This window comes from Protomyctophum parallelum, assembly GCF_964188405.1.
Source record: "Protomyctophum parallelum genome assembly, chromosome: 11".
Taxonomy (NCBI): Eukaryota; Metazoa; Chordata; class Actinopteri; order Myctophiformes; family Myctophidae; genus Protomyctophum; species Protomyctophum parallelum.
The window spans coordinates 5258457-5283701 of NC_139707.1; the positions used below are offsets into that span (position 1 = coordinate 5258457).

Here is a 25245-nt window from a genome sequence, read left to right on the forward strand (position 1 = left end):
CCGTCAGACTGCATCATGGGATGCTATAGGCTAGCCTGGGCCTACCGGCTGTTTCTTAACCCATTCTGACCTGAGATCAGATTCATACGAGGTTTCCACTGGACACACACTGGTCTGATGAACCCATTCTGACCTGAGATCAGATTCATATGAGGTTTCCACTGGACACACACTGGTCTGATGAACTCATTCTGACCTGAGATCAGATTCTAAAAATGTCAGTCGTTTTTTTAGATTTTTCAAAAATAGCAGACCTACAAGCTTGTATCGCGCCACTCGGTGGCACGATATGAGCTTGTAGATCTGCTATTTTTCAATAGCTAAAGCATAACATGATGCCAACACCAAAATGGGTGCCCGTTCAGAATGGGTTAACCCATTTTGACCTGTTTTCTGAAAAAGCTATGTTTCTATGTCAGTCGTCCTTCGATATTTCAAAAATAGCAGACCTACAAGCTCAAAAGGCGTTCCCTCCCAAAATGGGTAAGAGCAAATAAACACAATATCCCCAAAGTCAACTCGGGGCAGGGGAGGGTCTTCTGCCCTGTCACCGAACAAACGAGTAACTGATTCTATGAGAAAAAAGGTGTGCGGTCGGACAGACTAACACGACCCTGCTCACAGCGCCATATTTGTTCAAATCAAGTAAGAGGTCAAAAGTGTTGAGAACACAATCACTGGTTTATTACAAGACCGGTCCCGGAGCAGCACAACACCTGAGCATTATGACAACTCCCAATTACAGGTTTTCATCCTCTCTTATACACTCCGAGAGGCTTCAAAGAATAAAAATACACATGGCTGAGAATACAACAAGACACTTCTTCAACACATAGCCTTATATGGTTTAACACATGTCCTTGTATGCTGTTGTTCTAGTCTGCTAGTCTAAACAAAAATAGGTTGTTGACTGCTGGTAACAGGTGGAAGAGTATTTTCTCAGTTCTTAGTTAGCTCACATAGACTGAAATGTCATTTTCCCATTACAGTTCATTTTTATTTCATTTAGTTTTTTGTTTTGTTTTCCAATCCCCCTGAGTAGACTGTAAACTCGCAGGCTCTAAGCCTTGGCTGTCTTCCAGTCACAGTCAGAGAATGATGAAGGGTCCTGACCTGAATGATGGATGAATTATGAAGGGTCCTGACCTGAATGATGGATGAATTATGAAGGGTCCTGACCTGAATGATGGTTGAATTATGAAGGGTCCTGACCTGAATGATGGATGGATTATGAAGGGTCCTGACCTGAATGAATGAATGAATTACGAAGGGTCCTGACCTGAATGAATGAATGAATTACGAAGGGTCCTGACCTGAATGAATGAATGAATTATGAAGGGTCCTGACCTGAATGAGTGAATGAATTATGAAGGGTCCTGACCTGAATGAATGAATGATGAAGGGTCCTGACCTGAATGATGGATGGATTATGAAGGGTCCTGACCTGAATGATGGATGGATTATGAAGGGTCCTGACCTGAATGAATGAATTAATTATGAAGGGTCCTGACCTGAATGAATGAATTATGAAGGGTCCTGACCTGAATGATGGATGGATTATGAAGGGTCCTGACCTGAATGATGGATGAATTATGAAGGGTCCTGACCTGAATGATGGATGAATTATGAAGGGTCCTGACCTGAATGATGGATGAATTATGAAGGGTCCTGACCTGAATGATGGATGAATTATGAAGGGTCCTGACCTGAATGATGGATGAATTATGAAGGGTCCTGACCTGAATGATGGATGGATTATGAAGGGTCCTGACCTGAATGAATGAATGAATTATGAAGGGTCCTGACCTGAATGATGGATGAATTATGAAGGGTCCTGACCTGAATGAATGGATGAATTATGAAGGGTCCTGACCTGAATGATGGATGAATTATGAAGGGTCCTGACCTGAATGAATTATGAAGGGTCCTGACCTGAATGATGGATGAATTATGAAGGGTCCTGACCTGAATGAATGAATGAATGATGAAGGGTCCTGACCTGAATGAATGAATGAATGATGAAGGGTCCTGACCTGAATGATGGATGCTCCTTGAAAACAGAACGTTTCAGAGAGCCACATGCTTCATGGAAATGGACGTGCAGTTCATGTTTAGTACCACTAGAAGGTGCTGTGGGTGCTGTGCATGGCATTGTTGCCAATGCCCTGCACGTGCTGTCCCAGACCCAGGGCAGATACCAGCCTGCTATACAGAACACCAGACCCAGGGAAGATACCAGCCTGTTATACAGAACACCAGACCCAGGGCAGATACCAGCCTGTTAAACAGAACACCAGACCCAGGGAAGATACCAGCCTGTTAAACAGACCACCAGACCCAGGGAAGATACCAGCCTGTTAAACAGAACACCAGACCCAGGGCAGATACCAGCCTGTTATACAGAACACCAGACCCAGGGCAGATACCAGCCTGTTAAACAGAACACCAGACCCAGGGCAGATACCAGCCTGTTAAACAGAACACCAGACCCAGGGCAGATACCAGCCTGTTAAACAGAACACCAGACCCAGGGCAGATACCAGCCTGTTAAACAGAACACCAGACCCAGGGCAGATACCAGCCTGTTATACAGAACACCAGACCCAGGGCAGATACCAGCCTGTTAAACAGAACATCAGACCCAGGGAAGATACCAGCCTGTTATACAGAACACCAGACCCAGGGAAGATACCAGCCTGTTATACAGAACACCAGACCCAGGGCAGATACCAGCCTGTTAAACAGAACACCAGACCCAGGGCAGATACCAGCCTGTTAAACAGAACACCAGACCCAGGGCAGATACCAGCCTGTTAAACAGAACACCAGACCCAGGGAAGATACCAGCCTGTTAAACAGAACACCAGACCCATGGCAGATACCAGAACACCAGACCCGCTTTGAACTGAAAAATAGCAGATATACAAGCTCATAGTGCGGCACCTGAGTTTGTATATCTGCTGGCGTAAAACATTTTCAGATGGGGGTCGACGGCCAATTTTGGTGGTCCTTGACATGAAAAATCACACCTGTGTGAAGTGAGCGGTGCAACTATACATTTATTGTTTGAGAAATGACAGAGTTACCGTGTGGGGATCCACGTCCGAAACGGTCGAGAAATGACAGAATTACCTTGTGGGGGTCCCTGGGGGGGGGTCCCCGGGAACCCATGTGGGGGTCCCCAGGGAGTCCCCAGAACATCCAGACCCCAAGGAACACGGCCAGGAGGGGGCGGTCTGGTTCCGGGGAGCTGGCGCACGTCCGAAACAGTCGAGAAATGTCAGTTATCATGTGGGGGTCCCCGGGGAGTCCGTGTGGGGGTCCCCAAAACATCCAGAGCCCCAGGAACGGCCCAGGGCTCGTACCGTAGTGTACCCCCTATATGCCACTTTACTCTGTGCTGTACTCTACCGGACACTTTAGGTGTTGCAGATTTCCGTGCTCGGACATACAGACACAGAGACTGCAGACATACTTACAGACATAATTCTAGACATACGGACGAACATAGCTCCGTAATGGAGCGGAGGCACCGCTCAAAAGTTTGAGTGCCGGTGCCACTGATACAGAAACATAGGTTTAAAGGTTGAGTGCCGGTGCCACTGATACAGAAACATAGGTTTAAAGGTTGAGTGCCGGTGCCACTGATACAGAAACATAGGTTTAAAGGTTGAGTGCCGGTGCCACTGATACAGAAACATAGGTTTAAAGGTTGAGTGCCGGTGCCACTGATACAGAAACATAGGTTTAAAGGTTGAGTGCCGGTGCCACTGATACAGAAACATAGGTTTAAAGGTTGAGTGCCGGTGCCACTGATACAGAAACATAGGTTTAAAGGTTGAGTGCCGGTGCCACTGATACAGAAACATATAGGTTTAAAGGTTGAGTGCCGGTGCCACTGATACAGAAACATATAGGTTTAAAGGTTGAGTGCCGGTGCCACTGATACAGAAACATATAGGTTTAAAGGTTGAGTGCCGGTGCCACTGATACAGAAACATAGGTTTAAAGGTTGAGTGCCGGTGCCACTGATACAGAAACATAGGTTTAAAGGTTGAGTGCCGGTGCCACTGATACAGAAACATAGGTTTAAAGGTTGAGTGCCGGTGCCACTGATACAGAAACATAGGTTTAAAGGTTGAGTGCCGGTGCCACTGATACAGAAACATAGGTTTAAAGGTTGAGTGCCGGTGCCACTGATACAGAAACATAGGTTTAAAGTTTGAGTGTCGGTGCCACTGATACAGAAACATAGGTTTAAAGTTTGAGTGCCGGTGCCACTGATACAGAAACATATAGTTTTAAAGGTTGAGTGCCGGTGCCACTGATACAGAAACATAGGTTTAAAGGTTGAGTGGTTTTTCAGAAAACTGTCATGATTTAGAATCTAGTCTCAGGTCTCAATGGGTTAAATACTGCATGCAGTAGCCTATATACTGCCTGCAAGTTCGCAGTATACTGTAGCTACTGCTCAAATTAATTTACAAATATATATTTTTTTTTACCTGAGTGACAGAGATAGAGTACAGCATGGGTTTTCAACAGGTGGTCCGTGGACCACTGGTGGTCCGTGGAGGTATTGCATGTGGTCCCTGACCATGCATTTTGTAGGATTTTTTTTATTTGTTTTAAATGTTCCTTCCACTAGTTGAGAAACCGTGAACTGAATGACCTGGTGACCTATGATGAGTCCATCCATGTAGTCATTTACTGGCAAGTTGGAGTTCAAGAAATTCAACAGAAAAAGGGAGTTAAGATTCTCAAGAAGGGGGAAGTGCAGCGGATTGTCTGGTTGAGTCATTATTATTAGGACATTTTACCAGTAGTAGTCAACGGTTGAGAAACAGTGGGATGTACAGTATACACATGGGATGCATAGCAAGTGTTAACTTACAAAAGCACTAATCTTAGCCAATATATCCCCCACCCAACACAATAGTGGTCCCCAGGTTGATTCTAAGTCAGGGTGGTGGTCCCTTGTTCACAATCAGTTGAAAACCCCTGGAGTACAGGGATCTCACCTCCCCTGTGTCTCTCTCTGATCTCTCTCTCTCTCATGCAGGCAGGCACGCACGCTCTCATGCACGCACGCATGCATGCAGGCACGACGCACACACACACACACACACACACACACACACACACACACACACACACACACACACAGCCACACACACACACACACACACACACACACACACACACACAGCCACACACACACACTCCAACCGGCATGGTTTGAGGAATTTTCATTGGGGCATAAATCAGCCGCCAGGGGTAAACCATGAAGAAAAAAAAAACACTTTCAAAATGTATATCGTTGTTGTCGGGCAGAAACCTCTTATCTCCTTTTTTCCCGTAAACGAATGTCTTACTTGATCATATAGTACAGCGTCATACAAAAGCATCAAAAGTACAGCGTCACACAAAAGCATACAGTGATTATCAATGATCATAGTACAGCGTCACACAAAAGCATCAAAAGTAGCAGATTTGCAACTTATGCCGCATTTTGAGCCTAATTAGATCGGCTACTTTTGCAATCTTATACATTTGAATCCTGCATGAAAGGTCACAGTTTTGGACATAATATGAGGTTTCTGCTCGACAGAGACGATATATATTTCTTCTTTTCTTTCCCCCCTTCTCTTCTTAAGTTCCCCTGACATGTTTCATTCTCTGCAAATTAGGACCCTCGCACGTGATTTAGTGCCACGTAGTTCAAGATGGCTTGTTAATCCATTCTGACCTGAGATCAGATTCTAAAAATGTCAGTCGTTCTTCGATTTTTTCAAAAATAGCAGACCTACAAGCTCGTATCGCGCCACTCGGTGGCGCGATATGAGCTTGTAGATCTGCTATTTTTCAATAGCTAAAGCATAACATGATGCTGACACCAAAATGGGTGCCCGTTCAGAATGGGTTAACCAAGCGTTTCATCTGCACTGCTTTGGAATGGCATGGCATGCTTCAAAATGAAAATTAAAACTAAATTGAAAAAAAAAATGCACGCTTTGTTGTTTCGCCTCCAAACAAAATCACATTAGGACTACAAAGCCCTCGGTAGGCCTGAGAATGAGATAGTATGTGGGATGTTGTCCAAAGTGCCAGTCTAGAAGTGAAGTCATGAGGCATTTCTGTGGATGTATTTTTGGGGCCCGCGGTGTGTGATTTTAACATAGCCTCCCAATGAAAACAAATGGCCTGAAAATGGAAGGGGCCATTTACGGGGGGAGAGAGAGAGAGAGAGAGAGAGAGAGAGAGAGAGAGACTAGGAGGAGGAGAGAGGAAGGGATGAGTGGTGCTTACAACACACCCTTGGTCTGTGTGTGCACACACACACACACACACACACACACACACACGCACACACACACGACAACACAACACAACACAACACAACACAACAAAAGCAAACTCTGTCTAGCTAGCGCTGAGCCTAGTGGTGGCTGAATTGGGGCCATGTCTCTTGGTCTCTCCAGACCAGTACAGTATATATATAGCTCTGGGTCATTTCTCTGGAGGCTGTGTTCTGGCCAGGCTCACAGCCTGCTGCTCCTCTGGATGTGTGTGTGTGTGTGTGTGTGTGTGTGTGTGTGTGTGTGTGTGTGTGTGTGTGTGTATGGAGGGGGGGTTGTTAGCTACTGTACCTCTTCTTTCCCTGACATGTCACGCGGTGGTGAGCTATAATTTAGATGGAATGGGTCAAAGGAGTCTCCGTGCCTCTCATGTGAGAAGGAGGCACATGGGTGTGGGTGTGGGTGTGGGTGGTGGTGGTTCTCAAACCTTTTCATGTCAAGGACCCCTAAAAAAACTATTCGGTTCAGCTGTAAGCCTCCCCCGCTCATGTGTACGCCTCCCCCTCATGTGTACGCCTCCCCCCTCATGTGAAAACTTTTGTGTCTAAGCTCGCAGCATGGCACGAAGTGACAAAGTGAGCTTGTGTATCTATTTTTTTAATAGCCAAAGTATAAAATATGGAAAGAGTGGTTAAAATGATTGTGACGGTATTTTTCTGGAATATTCATTTCAAGTTTTCAAACGTTTTACAAATATTTTGAAAATAGCAGATCTAATAAGCTCACTTTTAGATTGAAAAAATAGCACAGAAGTGGTTGATGTATGTTTTTTAATAAGAATTCAAGTAACTAAAGCTGTCAAATAAATGTATTGGGGTAAATTATATTATTATTAATACAATTATTTGCCTTTGAGGTGTAGTGGAGTTAGAAGCAAAAGTGTAGTACTTTTTGTGCAAAAAGTGCAGTACTTAAGTACATGCATTTCATTACTTTCCACTGCGATGGAGCGACGAAGAGACAATAAGAGTTGAGACCAGGACGTCCGGATGGAGTCTTCGTCCTTGTCCCTGAATTAGCTCAGTTGGCCGAAGTTTGAGACCTAGTGAGGGACTCAAGGGGAAGGTCGGCCTAGACACACAAAACACACACACACACACAACGCGCGCACGCATGCACGCACGCATACACACACGCACGGGCACACGCACATAGACACACTCAGTGACATTGCTGAAAAGTGCAATGCCAGAAGGTTTAGTCAATGACAGGTTAGTCCTTGAAGGTTAATTCCAGTGTACTTTTAAAAGCTTGGCCTGGCACAGTTAGGATGGTCTTGTTGCAGCAAAACCTCCACATGTGTTACTCCTGCAAGCAGGTTGGAAGTGCAATTTCCTCACACAAAACCAAAACCAAAGTCATATCACTAAGTCTGGCAGTCATGACTATAGTAATCAGATGTGATTGTAGTCTCAGCCACTCCCAACATGCTCGTGCGGCACGCACACACACACACACACACACACACACACACACACACACACACACACACACACACACACACACACACTCAAGAGAGCGAGCTGTCTGGCTTGCAAAACCAAATGACAATGCAAACCTCAGAGTATGTCTGCTTGTTTGCTTGTTCAGTATTCCTCTGTACCTGCTGTGTGTATGTGTAGAAATACGATTCAATGCAATACAATAGGCAGTTGTTTTGCATCAGGCCATGCGATCCACGGTCTCTGCATTTAGAGCCCACAGAACCGCATGTCTGCCGGTTCCTATAGAGCACTGCTTCACAGACCCAAAAGAGAAATTATACCCAATACATTCCCCCGGGACCAAACCAGTGAAAATACCAGATCTACAAGCTCACAAGCTGGACCCGTTGCAATGTGTCCGCGACCCACAAACGGGTCCCGACCCAGTGTTTGGGAAACAGTGTCCTAGAGGCAACACTGCCTGTCTCCCAGACACACAACAAGTCAACAACCCATTCACGCTCACGCACGCACGCACGAATGTACGCACACACGCACACACACACACACACACACACACACACACACACACACACACACACACACACACACACACACACACACACACACACAGAGACTCACAGAGGAAGCGTCACAGAAACAGAGACACAACAATAACACACCACAAGAAAGCAGCGTAGGGCAGTTGTTGGGTAAGCTGTTATGTGATATTTTCTAAATGGCACATATAATAAAGCCATGATGCCAAACCTTCCTCTGTGATGCTGGGTGGCATTATGTCAGTCAGTCAGTCAGCAATGTAGCCCGCCCGTCTGTCCGTCCGTCCGTCCGTCAGTCACACGGTTGCATGCATGACTGCTCTCCCACCATGCTCCCTAGTATGTCTTGTTATCCACAGTATCCAGGGAGAAGCTTGGACAGTGCACAAGTCTCTCTCTCTTTCTCACACACACACACACGCACAGTCGCACACACACTCAACATTTCAGAATGAAGCCGAAAATAGTCAATCTACACAACTTGTAGTGTGTCGATCAATAAATTGTTGGTGTACACTACAGCACGCTAACTATGAACCAAGTGTACGTCTAATAACAGCCTGAATCTGTTTTCCTCAATGTAAGCCTATAGAAATCCCCAAATAATTTGTACAGTATAACCGTCCAGCTTCCACAACCATCCGCACGCACGCACGAACGCACGCACGAACGCACGCACGCACGCACGCACGCACGCACGCACGCACGCACACACACACACACACACACACGCACACACACACACACCCTCACACACACACACACACACACACACACACACACACACACACACACACACGCACACACACACACACACACGTCTCTGACATTGTTTCTCTCTCTCTGGTCAGTGGTTTAGTCTGGCAGTATGGAGGGTTATATTCTGGGTCTAGTGCAGTCAGACTATAATTTCCCCTCTGGCTTCACTGTTTAAATTCTACTGGAGTGTCGCTGTGCCTCACAGTTCTGCTGTATGGACTTCTCCAATGGGACACTATACACATTTTGATTTAGTTTTAGTCACATTTTTGTCAACTAAAAGAAAATGTTTTAGTGTTAGTCTAGTTTTAGCCAAATAAATCTATAGAAATCGATAGCAGGCCGTAATGTCAGATTTTTGCATGCTGAAAATAGCCAATCTATACTGTGCTTTATTATAGAATGAGACAATGAGACTCTCAGTGGGCAAAGATACAGTTAAGCAATATTTGGCACGTTCTGTGACGTGTTATTGTTTTCTTGTGTACCTTTTATTTTGTAGTATTGTTTTGTGCCTTCCTGTCTGCCCCTGTAGTTCTGTACCTGCCTTGTCTAACCTGTGTTGTGATCAGTCTTTGTTTTCCACCTGTGTCCTCTTAGTCCCCCAGCCAATCCCTTTCTTGATTTGAGTTTTGTTCACCTGTGTCTAGTTATCCCATGTCTATAAGTATGCCCTTGTGTTTTCAGTTCTTTGTTGCTTCGTAAATTGTTGTCAGTGTATTCTAGCTCCTCGTGATTCATTGTATTTTCCTAGTCCTAGTGTTATTTGTCTTGCTCCTAGTTATCCCTAGTTTCCCCGTGTTTCCTGTGTTTTGTTCCTGTACGGTTTTTGGATATTAAACCACCGTGCACTCGACCTGCCTTGTGTCTGCCTCAGTCTCTGCCTTGTCCTGCGCTTGGGTCCTACACCTCTGACTCTGATCGTGACAATATTACACTAAGGGTGTTCTTTACGGCCATTAATGCACGCCTGCGATGCTGCAGGAACTCTGAATGGCAGCACAGAAGTGCATTAATGACGATAAAGAACACCCTCGAGTGTAATATTGCAATTATGCACCAGTTACTCTTAAAACTAAGATATTCACCAAAAAAATATCATAATTTTGTAATGACAGATATAGCCACTACGACCATTGTACCAAGAAACTCGCTAGCCTATAGCAACCCATGTCGGCAGCGCTCTGGGAGAACAGAGAAGCTGATCTCTATATGTTTTGATTAGGCGTTCCTATACGGTCGTCTAAAGCACGGCTAAAAGGCAGCTCAGATTGCTTCCTCGAAACGACCTGTTGTATAATCCAAGTTATGTTATGTGTTCGAATTTATATTGCATTTATGTTGCACACCGTGTGTGTGTGTGTGTGTGTGTGTGTGTGTGTGTGTGTGTGTGTGTGTGTGTGTGTGTGTGTGTGTGTGTGTGTGTGTGTGTGTGTGTGTGTGTGTGTGTGTGTGTTACTTTGAGAGGCTCAGAGTAACAGACTATACCAAACAGCTGACAAACGTCTGTCTAGTCTCTTCAATAAGATACTGTATGTACAGTATGTACAGTACAAGCTGCAATTCTCTCTCTCTCTCTCTCTCTCTCTCTCTCACACACACTCTATCTCTGACCCTGTCACTGTCCTCTACAGCAGTAGTTCACAAACGTTTTCATGTCAAAGACCCTCAAAAATGATGTGTATTCGGCTGTGGACCCCCATCTAAACCCCCATCTAGACCCCCATCTAAACAATATGTTGTGTATTCGGCTGTGGACCCCCATCTAAACAATATGTTGTGCCTGTGGACCCCCATCTAAACAATATGTTGTGCCAGGGACATCCATGCAGAAGGCTGTGGACCCCCATCTAAACAATATGTTGTGCCAGGCTGTGGACCCCCATCTAAACAATATGTTGTGCCAGGCTGTGGACCCCCATCAAAACAATATGTTGTGCCAGGCTGTGGACCCCCATCAAAACAATATGTTGTGCCAGGCTGTGGACCCCCATCTAAACAATATGTTGTGCCAGGCTGTGGACCCCCATCTAAACAATATGTTGTGCCAGGCTGTGGACCCCCATCAAAACAATATGTTGTGCCAGGCTGTGGACCCCCATCAAAACAATATGTTGTGCCAGGCTGTGGACCCCCATCTAAACAATATGTTGTGCCAGGCTGTGGACCCCCATCTAAACAATATGTTGTGCCAGGCTGTGGACCCCCATCAAAACAATATGTTGTGCCAGGCTGTGGACCCCCATCAAAACAATATGTTGTGCCAGGCTGTGGACCCCCATCAAAACAATATGTTGTGCCAGGCTGTGGACCCCCATCTAAACAATATGTTGTGCCAGGCTGTGGACCCCCATCAAAACAATATGTTGTGCCAGGCTGTGGACCCCCATCAAAACAATATGTTGTGCCAGGCTGTGGACCCCCATCTAAACAATATGTTGTGCCAGGCTGTGGACCCCCATCTAAACAATATGTTGTGCCAGGCTGTGGACCCCCATCAAAACAATATGTTGTGCCAGGCTGTGGACCCCCATCAAAACAATATGTTGTGCCAGGCTGTGGACCCCCATCAAAACAATATGTTGTGCCAGGCTGTGGACCCCCATCTAAACAATATGTTGTGCCAGGCTGTGGACCCCCATCTAAACAATATGTTGTGCCAGGCTGTGGACCCCCATCAAAACAATATGTTGTGCCAGGCTGTGGACCCCCATCTAAACAATATGTTGTGCCAGGCTGTGGACCCCCATCTAAACAATATGTTGTGCCAGGGACATCCATGCAGAAGGCTGTGGACCCCCATCTAAACAATATGTTGTGTGGCTGTGGACCCCCATCTAAACAATATGTTGTGTGGCTGTGGACCCCCATCTAAACAATATGTTGTGTGGCTGTGGACCCCCATCTAAACAATATGTTGTGTATTGGGCTGTGGACCCCCATCTAAACAATATGTTGTGTATTGGGCTGTGGACCCCCATCTAAACAATATGTTGTGTGGCTGTGGACCCCCATCTAAACAATATGTTGTGTGGCTGTGGACCCCCATCTAAACAATATGTTGTGTGGCTGTGGACCCCCATCTAAACAATATGTTGTGTGGCTGTGGACCCCCATCTAAACAATATGTTGTGTGGCTGTGGACCCCCATCTAAACAATATGTTGTGTGGCTGTGGACCCCCATCTAAACAATATGTTGATGTGTATTCGGCTGTGGACCCCCATCTAAACAATATGTTGTGCCGGCTGTGGACCCCCATCTAAACAATATGTTGTGCCAGGGACATCCATGCAGAAGCAAAGATTTGAGTTACAAATGCTTACCAAGTCAAAGAAAGCCATAGATAGATTTGTGAGCCATCTAAATACAGATGCCAAGAAGCACTCTTTTATTTTTTTTGCTTCAACTGATCAATAGATTATTATCGTCATTTTACGGTAATTCTCCTTTAACCTGTGATGCTCCTATGAATATTTTTGAGGCATGCAATCAATGGCATATGAATCCGTCCAAACACAGAGATCTTTTAGCAGAAGAATGCACATGTTTGTGCATGCGTTCCATTTCCATGGAAACCACCATAACCATGCTGAAAACAAGGCGTCACCGGCCGGCAGCACAGAGACACTCCAGAAGTTGACGGATCAGATGTAGCTGTTTCTTTTTTTTTTTTAAGATATTTTTTTGCGGCTTACGCCTTTTATTGATTTTTTAAGGGACAGATAGTAGGCTGACAGGAAACGGGAGAGAGATGGGGGGATGACATGCGGTAAAGGCCGTGTCGGGTTCGGGAGTCGAACCCGCGGCACACCGCGACTGGATCACCAGTCCGGTGCCCAGACCGTTACGCTACGGCCTGGGCCAGATGTAGCTGTTTCAATATACTCAGCCACTCAAACCCCAGCATCGCAGATCGACAAACTGGTCGATCTGCTATTTCTTAGGGAAAGCTTTTTCCCACAATAACATAAAATAGACAATACCCTTAGCATAGGGCCCTGAGGAACTCCACTTAACCATGTAGGGTTTAAATATCCTCACGTCACCACGGTGCTTTCCACCGCGGGGGAAAGCGGTGTGATCCGGTTCAGGGTCCGGTCGGCGTCGCATTGTTTTTGTTCCACATAATGCGAATCAATTCGTTTAGTCACGCTAGTTGCGCACTATACGGGTTATAGACCAAAAGATGAGAGGAAACGAAACGATTACACCAAAGTAGAAAACATTTAAACTACAGTAGGGAAATCATTTTGGAGATGGGGGGAAGAGTCAAATTAAGGGTGAGACCGAGACGAGACAGAGTAAAATAAAATGTGGACTCGAGGCCCTATACTTCTGTACTTGTTTTTTTTTTTACAGATAAAGCCAATCTACAAGCTCACAATGCGTCGCACTGTGATGAGTTGTGAGCTTGTAGATGATCTGCAATTTTCACTATTTTGGGTCATGTTTCACCACTTAAACCCTCTCAGACCTGAGTTGCCTCTGTACTTGTGTCCGCTCTCGTTTCCTTCAGTACCAAACCTCTTCGCCAGAAATAAGCGCACGACTGAGCAGTCCTGCGCTCGTTGAAAGGTTGACAGGTTGAAAGTGTTCATGTTCGCTGCACATTCCTAAAGGACTGTAGACTGGAGAAGCAGCCAGACAAACCTACTGTAAGGCTGCATTGTTGTTTCTACTGTAGTTCTGAAGTAGCAAGTAAGGGCGTGATGTAATTTGTAATTTCCTTCCTTTCGGAGCAGAGGTCTCTCTCTCTCTCTCTCTCTCTCTCTCTCTCTCTCTCTCTCTCTCTCTCTCTCTCTCTCTCTCTCTCTCTCTCACTCACTCACTCACTCACTCACTCACTCACTCACTCACTCACTCTCTCTCTCTCTCTCTCACTCTCTCTCTCTCTCTCGGCTGTATACTCTGTCTGTGGGGGCGCTGAAGCTCCATTTATTTACATCCTCTGTCACACACACACACACACACACACACACACACACACACACACACACACACACACACACACACACACACACACCAGCATGTTCGCTGATAGGGGGAACTGTTCTTACTAGCAGCCATAATATATTAGCATATGGTCTCTTCTCTAGCATCACATAGCCAAAAAGGAGTGAACTCTGATCATTGTTAAGCAAAACGGTCACGGATCGTTCTGCTTTTGCCCTGTGCAGTGTGCCCACTTCAATGCGCTTCTGAAGCCGCATTCATACACAGGTGGAACAAATTAACGAGGGGCAGCTAACGAGCAAGTTATGCTGTCAGCTGGCACACGCTGTGTGTGTGTGTGTGTGTGTGTGTGTGTGTGTGTGTGTGTGTGTGTGTGTGTGTGTGTTGGGAGATTGATAAAGAGCGGGGGAGACGCGCTGCGCTCTGATTGAGACGGATATCTCAATGGTTAACTCTTAAATTAATTAGAAACAAAATGGTCCGGATGTTCGCTCGAAAATTCCTGCCGAAGTTCGAGTCCTAAAAAAGGTCTAGGGTACAGCCTGCCCTTAACACACACACACACACACACACACACACACACACACACACACACACACACACACACACACACACACACACACACACCTCTCTGTCCATAGCTGTATATGGTGTTGTAGCAGTCCATTGCTGGACACTCCGCTCTCGGGCTAATGGAAGCTGGCTTGTCTCTTTGTGTAAATATTTACACAAAGCGTTACAGATGATCCCTCACATTCAAGGTGGTGGCCCGCTGCTTCCCTGCACACCACATTAGGGCAAAGAATACGTGAAAGTGTGCAAGTGTGGATTGCACTTCGATATAGCATAATGCCACATGAAATAATGTAGACCAGAGTTGGCTCTCTATGTTTGTCTGCACTTGTTTCCTTCACCTTCAGTACCAAATCTCAAGACATTCCAGCTTGCACACAAACATTGCGCACAAACAAACTGAGTATAGTTAGGGTGTACAGATTTAACCAAATGGTCCACTTGGTTAAAGTTGTACACCCTCAGAGTTAAAATTGAACATCGAGGTTTTTACGGTGTTAAAGGCCATTTACACTGAGCACTATAACTATAAAAAAAATAGATGGTTTTAAAAATTGTTCTATGTCAAGTGCGTGGATGGAACAGTTCACAACAACTACAAAAAATACAACACTATAGAATGTCTATAGATATCTCTATAGTTTCAGTATAGTTATAGTGTGAATGGTGCAACAGGAAATCAAACGTTGCATCACGTTTCTGAAACTAAACTATTGCTGGTAAAAACATGAATACTGGAGGTTTTGACAAATTGATCTAACTTGTCATCCTCCTCCCTCCCTCTCCTATCCACTCCATCTCTCCTCTCCTCTTGTCTCTCTTCCTCCCTCTCCTATCCACTCCATCTCTCCTCTCCTCTTGTCTCCACTCTCCAGGCACCAGGGAATGACCTTCCTCTCAGACATGTAGACACCACGGTGAGTTTACACTCTTCTTTTAAGTTCTGAACATTGGTCCTTCGGCCCTTGGACTTTGGTCCGGGCCTACAGTGATGAGTGATGAACGTTGAGTTGTGTGAGACTATACCATACACGGTACATATATGGACACTATTTAGACTTCCACATATTTTCCATCGTGCTTAGCTGTTGCTTCTGTGAACCACGAAACAGTGACAGACAGACAACAAGGCAGATTCTACCAATATATATACTGTATATGCATTTTAAGAAACTTCAAGTGATTACTGGATTTATTTTTGCTTATGTTTACGTTTTCTCCAATGTCAGTGAACTTACCTGAATAACTGTGAACGTTTGCTGCAGCTGCTGCAGTATAAACATGACATGAACTCATGGACGGGGGGCACGGCGGCGCACGTCGGTATAGTGCTTGTCGCCTCACAGCTAGAATGTCCTGGGTTTGATTCCCAACGGGGACGCTGTGGCCGTGTTCTCTCCTCCGCGTCATCAGAGTCCGGCAGGTGGGGTTGGCGAAAGGGCCTTTCTGTATGTTCTCCCCGTATCCCCATGTGTAGGTAGTATAGGTACCCTCACAAAAAACATAATAAAGTGAGTGGCAAATAGGGTTGGGATTCGGAACCGGGTCCATTTCCGACATTGCGGATCCGGAGCCAGTTCCATGGTTTTTTTAATTAACGGTTCCCCAAACGGTTCTCATCAGTAGTCAGTCGTCATTTAGCTCCACCCCATAATTGTAAAGTGCATTTTCAATAATTTAATTAATTTGTGTTTATTATGTACTTGGTTAGGTTAGTTATAATATAAGCATAATCTATGTCAGAAAAAAAGGGGGAAAAATAATATTATGATCCGTTAACCCATTTTGGGCCGGAACCCCTTTTGGTGTTAGCATTATGATATGCTTTAGCTATTGAAAACGTATAGGCTATTTTAGAAAAATCGAAGAACGACTGACATAGAAACATAGCTTTTTCAGAAAACTGTCAGGATGTAGAAGACATTTTTAGAATCTGATCTCAGGTCAGAATGGGTTAAGGGAACCGTTAGGAACCGGAACTGTTAAGAGGGATCCGGGAAGGATCCGGAACCGTTAGAATCCCAACCCTAGTGGCAAATCTTGTGGCAAAGTTTAACGTCGTTTAATGCAATCAGATTCTGATTGCATTCTGTTTGCATTCTGATGATGTCACTGTCACGTGCATACAGTTTTGACCAGTTACTCCTTTTCGGATAGACTTAATTAATAGATTAATTTAAACATGTGATGCCTGTTGTAGTGCCGTATAGTAATATATAGCTTCATGTGATTATCTGTACCATCTGTACCAAAGAGAGGCAAAGGAAGGTGCAGTGTAATGCACATCGGATTTACTGTTTTAATACAGTGTTCATATAAATACCTCTGATAGGACTTTTCTCATCATGTCCAAAGACCAAATAATTGGTTTTTGGACGACGCGCTCCGTTTCACATTTCTATGGGGCCTGAATGCCGGGGCGCTGAGCTAAGCAGTGGAAACGTCCAGGGTTCCAGCTAAAGCACGTCAAACAGGGATTTCTTTGCTGGGGTGGGAGCCAAGTCCATTCTGTATGAGAGAGACCACTATGGGTTTCTGTTCCTGTGTTTCCGGTTGCGTAATGATATTAAAAAAGGGGAGGGGGGAGCCTGACAGAGATGACATACATGCAGAGAGCTACAAGCTGTGCATACAGAGGGCTGGGGGGGGGGTCTAAGCTTTTGTGAGATGTAAGAAGGGAGGGCTCCAAGGAGAGAGCAAAATAAAATAAGTTGTAAACCTGTCCTATTCCCATCATGGGCCTGTGGTACCTCAAACGGTTCTAAAAGGGACGTCAAGACAGTTCCAGGAATGTTGCTTTTGTGACTTGCACATGATTTGTGTGACTGATTTGTTGCACCGGGTTCTATGGCTTATGTGTGGCAATTGTTTTAAATTTGTCAGGCAGTATTTGAAAATCCATCAGATATAAACTCCGTGGTGGTGAAGAAATGGTCACTTGTTTGACATTCCCAACCACTTAAACCCGACTCATCTAACACCCCCCCCCCCCCCCCCCCCGCCCTCCAGAATCGGGACTGGGGGGTGCTGGGGTTTATATGTGGCTAAACTGCATGGGTATTTGTGGATGGTAGGAAGATATTGGACGGTGAGACTTTCTGATGAGTTCCTTGTGATCGTGATGAGACTTAGGAAAGCCTCTGGCCCGTGGTGGTGGCACATGTGCGCACGCACGCACGCACGCACGCACACATGCACGCACGCAAGCACGCACCCTCTCAAGAGAGCTTACTGGCTTGCAAAACCAAATGACACTGGATTATGACTTGCTTGTTTGAACATACTGTGCACATAGTGCACATACTGTACACACACACACACACACACACACACACACACACACACACACACACACACACACACACACACACACACAGTGTGGGTGCACAGTAGTGGCCGGCCATGTCCTCAGGGTTTCCTCCTCGTTGCTATATTCACGTTTTGCAATAATGTGTGTTGTTTGTGTAATCCATCAGTCAGCCCACAGCCGCTCATGCGTTGCCTTAAGGCCGCGGTATACGGCTCACACACCACCCGTTGTATATGACACAGCTTCCTGCCACTCGTATTTATGTCTGGGAACGGAGGGCTCCAGTTACACACCCCGGAGTTACCACCCAAAGCCAAAGTTACTGCCCACTTTCTCCACAAAGTACAAAAATAAACACAAATCACCATTTTGTGTGTGTGTGTGTGTGTGTGTGTGTGTGTGTGTGTGTGTGTGTGTGTGTGTGTGTGTGTGTGTGTGTGTGTGTGTGTGTGTGTGTGTGTGTGTGTGTGTGTGTGTGTGTGTGTGTGTGTGTGTGTGTGTCGCGCATTTCCTTTGCTATTATTGCTAACTTGTGTGTTGTAGTGGACAAAGTCAACTATATTGAACCAAAGGCTTCAATCAAGTAGATGTGATTTTGAGCTGGCTTTGGTGTTCATTGAGATTCCAGAACCGTTACTTTAGTTTTGGGGAAGTTTTGAGCCATTGTGTGTGTGTGTGTGTGTGTGTGTGTGTGTGTGTGTGTGTGTGTGTGTGTGTGTGTGTGTGTGTGTGTGTGTGTGTGTGTGCGTGTGCGTGTACGTGTGTGTGTGTGTGTGTGATACAACCTATGCTAGACAGTCATATCAAGCACAGATGGGGTCACTAAGATCATGACTTTTACATCTGAGGGAATAATTTGGCCCGCACCCTATAAATGGGTGGGGGGTGAACCACTCCATCATTAGAAGAGAGAGTGTGTGTGTGTGTGTGTGTGCGTGTGCGTGTGCGTGTGCGTGTGCGTGTGCGTGTGCGTGTGTGTGTGTGTGTGCGTGTGCGTGTGCGTGTAATGAATATGAACTTGTGTTTTAACGGTTTTTCTGACCGGGCACCCATTTTGGTGTCGGCATCATGTTATGCTTTAGCTATTTAAAAATAGCAGATCTACAAGCTCATATCGCGCCACCGAGTGGCGCGATACGAGCTTGTAGGTCTGCTATTTTTGAAAAATCGAAGAACGACTGACATTTTTAGAATCTGATCTCAGGTCAGAATGGGTTAATCAGACCAGTGTGTGTCCAGTGGAAACCTTCGTATGAATCTGATCTCAGGTCAGAATGGGTTATAATCCCTCAATGTGTGTGCAGACGCTGGTCCATGGCCCATGGCCTCTGAGCACCACACGCGTCACACAGTCTCATGACTGCCTGCACCGTGCACCACACCACGGATCGCTTCACTGCAGGCCTCTCCGCTCTTCGCTTTGTTTTCCTGGAATCTCATAGTTATTCCTTGCTTTGTGGAATTATGAACTATCATTTCAATGACGTAACATGCAGGGTGCAGGGCTCATCATCACCATGTTGGCTTTGGGTGGACATTTCTGTCAAAATTCGTTTTTTTTGCCATGCACAAAATGAGTATTACTAGAAGAAACACATGAAGACATCGTGACTGAAGTCTTGCCACGGACACATTTGTCAGTGTGGACATAGATTACTCGAGAGAAACAAAGACTGCCAAATCAGACAACCCGCAACACTCCGCCAGTGTGTGAATGGGTGAATGTGAAGTACATTATAATGTAAAGCAGTGGTTTTCAACCAGTGAGGGTCCTTGAGGGGGTTCCAGGTGGTCCCCAGCTAAATGATGGAGACTAACCAAATGGACCCTTATAGATCTTTAACTTAGTTAGAGTTATATTAAATTATTGTTTAACATCTGCATTACTTAATTCACAAGACGTTTACACAATTAGAGCATGTAGAAGTATTGTCTTACCAACATCAATTGCATCTAAACCATTTTATCCACTTTAAACCCTACCGTATATTATATACATCTAATGCATATGCATATGTTGAAAATAGCGGATCTATAAACTCATAAAGTGTCAACAACGCAAAGGATTTGAAGAACTATATGGAATATTTTTTTACATTCATTTGACTGCAGTCCTTGGCATGAAAAAGGTTTGAGAACAACTTCTGTAAGTGCTCAGTATTCTGTCCACTTCTTGGGACTATATATATATACTCTGAACAACTTCTGTAAGTACTCAGTATTCTGTCCACTTCTTGGGACTATATATATACTCTGCCTGGAACGACACTGTTGCGGCTCCAACTCCCAAAAGAAAATATTTGGTAAACTTCCCTCTCTCTCACACGCGCACGCACCAAGATGATTTAGTCTTTCACAAACATGCTCAGCTGATTGTGTGTGTGTGTGTGTGTGTGTGTGTGTGTGTATGTGTGTGTGTGTGTGTGTGTGTGTGTGTGTGTGTGTGTGTGTGTGTGTGAGAGAGAGAGAGAGAGAGAGAGAGAGAGAGAGAGGGGAACACGTGGGGAAGAGCAGGAACACATGAACACATACAGGGGGCAAAGGAGCAAATTAGTCTCAATGTGGATGAGAGAGGGAGGGAGGGAAAAGTTTAGGAGAGAGTGTGTGTGTGTGTGTGTGTGTGTGTGTGTGTGTGTGTGTGTGTGTGTGTGTGTGTGTGTGTGTGTGTGTGTGTGGTGGGGGGGGTGGGTCGGGGGGTAACAAGATAGAGAGCGCGTGTGGGAAGGGTTAACGATACAGAGGGAAGAGAGAGAGAGAGAGAGAGAGAGAGAGAGAAAACAAAGCAGTCGGTATAGGACGAGGCGTGGAGGTCTAGAGGAGAGGTTCAGTCTGGAGGAGTTGCAGCGAGCGAGGAGCATGCGGTGGGCCGACAGACGCTGCTGACTCCCAAAATAGAGCCCTCTCCTTTCGCTTCTTCTCTTCCTCTTCTCCTCCTCCTCCTCCTCCTCTTCCTCCGTCGAGAAAGAGAGAAAGAGAGAGACGGGAGAAGTCGTTCCGAGGGAAAACATCACTGCTGTGTGGAAGAAGGAGTGATAGAGGAGGCAGAGAGACGGAGAGAGAGAGAGAGAGAGAGAGAGAGAGAGAGAGAGTGCTCCCCGGGAGATGAACCGCGGGGGGTCTTTGAGGAGACGTCTCTCGTCGCTGCGCGGGGCGTGGCGATGGAGCACGGGATACCTGTTCAGGAAGGTAGGAGGACGCCCCGGGTTAGGAGGGAAAAGAGGAAGGAAGGAAGGATGCATGGAGTTTGCATGGTCAGATGGATGGCTCTACGGTTTCTCCCGGAAGCAGCGGCGGATGGATCGATGGATGGATGGATGGATGGATGGATGGATGGATGGATGGATGGATGGATGGATGGATGGATGGATGGATGGATGGAACATGCGAGGGGGCTCGGCTGAATATAGCAAGCGATGGGGGGGTCCTAGAACTTTTTTTTCCTCGTGTTCGTTCGCTGCTCAAGCACACCTCTGTTGTTGGTTTGGAAATGTTTCTCCCTCTCTCTCTCTCTCTCTCTCTCTCTCTCTCTCTCTCTCTCTCTCTCTCTCTCTCTCTCTCTCTCTCTCTCTCTCTCTCTCTCTCTCTCTCTCTCTCTCTCTTCCTGGGCAGACGTTTACCAGCCCCCCATGTCTCTTGTTCTACCCCCCCCCCCCCCCCCGCCCCACTCCCTCACTCATTCTCTGATGGTTAATTTGTAAGGCCTGCTCGTAAAGGCAGCCTCCCCAGATGGTTTTCATCAGAAAACAGGCCTGGAAGGACGACCCCCCACTCCAGTTTCCCACCCCCCACCACCGCTCACCGCTTCTCTCACCCCCTACCTCGCTCACTCGCTCGCTCGCTTGCCCGCCCCGTCCGTCCGTCCGTCCGTCCGTCCGTCCGTGTGCCTCAGTCCCCACAAAAGGAGGGGAGGGGCCTTGGATGCCAGTCCACTGTACAGTATGGTGTTTACAGTAGGAAGCATGTGTGATGATTATGCTAATTAACTTGTGGTTGGTTCGCTCTTTTAAAAGGGAGGGCTGCCGTGAAAATGATCCGAGCAAGCAAGCATGTATGCAGTTTGGGAATGTTTGCGATTCACAATGTGTGGGAGACGGCATTCACTGTCGACTGGCAGTCTCGTTGGTGGCGGTGCATGTTCATACACAGGTATATATAGCTCTGTTAATATCTGTCGCAAAATGTCACGTCATTATGTGTGACAACTATAATGGTTAGGCCTAGTTTGTATTAGTGCATTGATATTGCTGTGTACGGCGCATATTGATTTGACTTTTATAAGTGTAAACATAAGGGCTCCATTCTTTTCTGAGTTAAACGAATGTGTTCTGCTGTTGTGGAGTCATGAGAATGGAAGCTTTTTAAACCATAAATCCCCCCTGTCCAACCACATTGAAAGGACCTTTCTTTCTTTATTACTGATCACAGCTCCATGCGATGCTTTTATACACCCAGATGGTTGCGTTTTCACTGGAATATCGTGGCTCATAAAACACTATATACACCACTTTGGACTAATTAGTAGCCAAAACTATGTATGATTCGGCTGCCATCTTCCCAGCACGACTGCAAACCCCATCTCCCCAGAAATCTGTACCAACTTCCAAATGCCTCTAATTAACATGTTATGTTTCCTTTGTTTGCCTGTTGGTCGACTCCGCGGTTCAGTCTTATGTGTTTTGTTTTGACTCCTACTACTAGTCTTTAGCCGTCTGTGAAGGCGTAGTTTACCCAGTGACCAAAAGAAAGGCCCAGATTGGCTCAAAGTGGAACCATTGAGGTTAACACGCAGCTGGTGAAATGGTCCCGACAGGAAAACGCCAGCTCGTACACGAGATGCGGTGAAATAACACGTGTTTGAGGGGCGCTATTCTTCTGACGTCTGGCTTTTGAGATTACGTCATATTATGGCAACCAAGTCTATGGACCTTTAATGTTTGTTTATCAAACAGAGTGGCAACCAGGTCTATGGACACTAAACGTGATGTCACTGTTTTGGACACTAAACGTGATGTCACTGTTTTGGACACTAAACGTGATGTCACTGTTTTGGACACTAAACGTGATGTCACTGTTTTGGACCACTAAACGTGATGTCACTGTTTTGGACACTAAACGTGATGTCACTGTTTTGGACACTAAACGTGATGTCACTGTTTTGGACACTAAACGTGATGTCACTGTTTTGGACACTAAACGTGATGTCACTGTTTTGGACACTAAACGTGATGTCACTGTTTTGGACACTAAACGTGATGTCACTGTTTTGGACACTAAACGTGATGTCACTGTTTTGGACACTAAACGTGATGTCACTGTTTTGGACACTAAACGTGATGTCACTGTTTTGGACACTAAACGTGATGTCACTGTTTTGGACACTAAACGTGATGTCACTGTTTTGGACACTAAACGTGATGTCACTGTTTTGGACACTAAACGTGATGTCAGGTGGCAGCTTAGAATAATGGACTTTTGAAGTTTGTTTGCTGCAGTTAAACAAAAACATTGATGTCATGTAGCAGCCACAGTGGGTGTGATTTTAATTACATCACAGTTTCACTACGTCAACATTTTGCATAATACCACACACACAATACACACTATGTTATTGATTTCAGCATCAGGACAATGAGATTTAGGCAAAGTTTTTCTTTATTGTATCTTTGAATCCCCCCCCCCCCCTCCCTCTCTCTCTTTCCTCGACCCCCCCCCCCCCCTCATTCAACTCTTTACTCCACTTGGCGACATGCTGAAACGTTTAGGCCTGATTTATGCTTGGCCCTTGCTTGCCATTGTCGTGCACCGACGATATCCGATCTACAAGCTCATCTGTGCAGTTGTTAGATCGATTTATGAGCTTGTAGATTGTCTATCTATGTGCTGTGTGCGACACCGGCATACAACGTGTAACCTCTTGAACCCCATATCGTTGACCGGAGTCCCTCAGGGCTCCATATTAATATTGTTTTCTGTTTTCTGTCATAGTGGGGAAAGCTTTGGCAGAAAATAGCAGGTCGACAAGCTAACTCGAGCTGTGAACTTGTCGACCTGCTATTTCCTGTAGTCTCACGTTGCCAGACTGTTGCCTCTCGCAATTTTCGAATGCTTCCGTCATACATTCTGGAGAAACGGAAGCTCTGATCATATAAGTAAAATATAAAGCGGAAGTGAAGCCTCCTCCACACTTCCATTTGTCTTTACAGTTGCACAAATGTATCCTTATATAAATAGAAATCATATGTAGCTTGCTGCTTAGCAGAAATGGAAATAAAACTAAAAAAGCTCTAAAATATATTTTTGTGAACGGAAATGACAAACCGATTACTCTGATTTCTGGAGGTGTGATCAGTTCCAGACTCTATGTGGCATTCGGAGATTGTGGAAGAGTTGTCTGGCTAGGCAAGACTACACTATATGGATGCTGGTTTAAGTGGATATAATTCAGGCTTTGGTCTTAGACCCAAATAGATGAGGCTTTGAGTTTGTGTATCACTTGGTCTGCGGCCACAGGAACATTGGAACTGAGCTGAGCGGAGTGAGGCTCAGTAGGATGAGGATCTACTGGATTGGCTCCAGTTGATTGGCTCCACAGGGCACTAAGGGGTCAGGGGCCAGAGTGACCGGATGGCAACCGCAAGGTTCCCAGTTTGAACCCGGGTGTCCAAGTGTCCATGAGCAAGACTCTACCCCTTTGCTCCCGATGTGCAGGTTGGTGCCTTGCATGGTTTCCTCCGGCATCGGTGTGTGAATGTGTGTGTGAATGCGTGAATGTAATGCACAATCTCTGTAAAGCGCCTTGGATAAAGGCGCTATATAAAAGCACCATTTACCAAAGCATCATGGTAACATTTTGCATTTTATCAGGTGTAATGGAATCTGTGGGACATATGCTCAAAAGACAAATCATAATAATGAATGATGAGGCAACACAAGAATTCGGAGTCATGAAGTATAAGGATTTTACTCGAGTAAGAAGTCAGACTTACACGAACCTGTGCATGGAAACCCCAGTCTGGCTCCCAGAGTGATAAGAAACGACAGCTTTTATAGCTCTCCCACACAGACATAAAAATAAAATAAAACAAACAGCACCGAAACAGCACCAAACTGTAACTTAGAGTATTATTAAATGTTTATCTCTAAATTTCCAAAAAAACAAATAAAAGGAGTAAGAAAAATAAAATAGACCTAATTCAGACACTCAACTGCTCATATGAGGTATTTATAGTTACTTTTTTATCAAGAATACTTTAACCCTACATATATAAAATTTATATAATGTAGTTAATAGACTGAACTATTTAT

General features: G+C 45.5%; 1 protein-coding gene across 1 annotated transcript in view; it reads left to right on the top strand.

Annotated features, from left to right (window-relative positions):
• tns1b (tensin 1b) overlaps positions 1-25245 on the top strand; it is a 322987-nt gene that overhangs the window by 174481 nt on the left and 123261 nt on the right. The window contains 1 exon segment of the mRNA XM_083777327.1: positions 15506-15547. Coding sequence (XP_083633453.1) covers positions 15506-15547 — 42 coding nt within the window.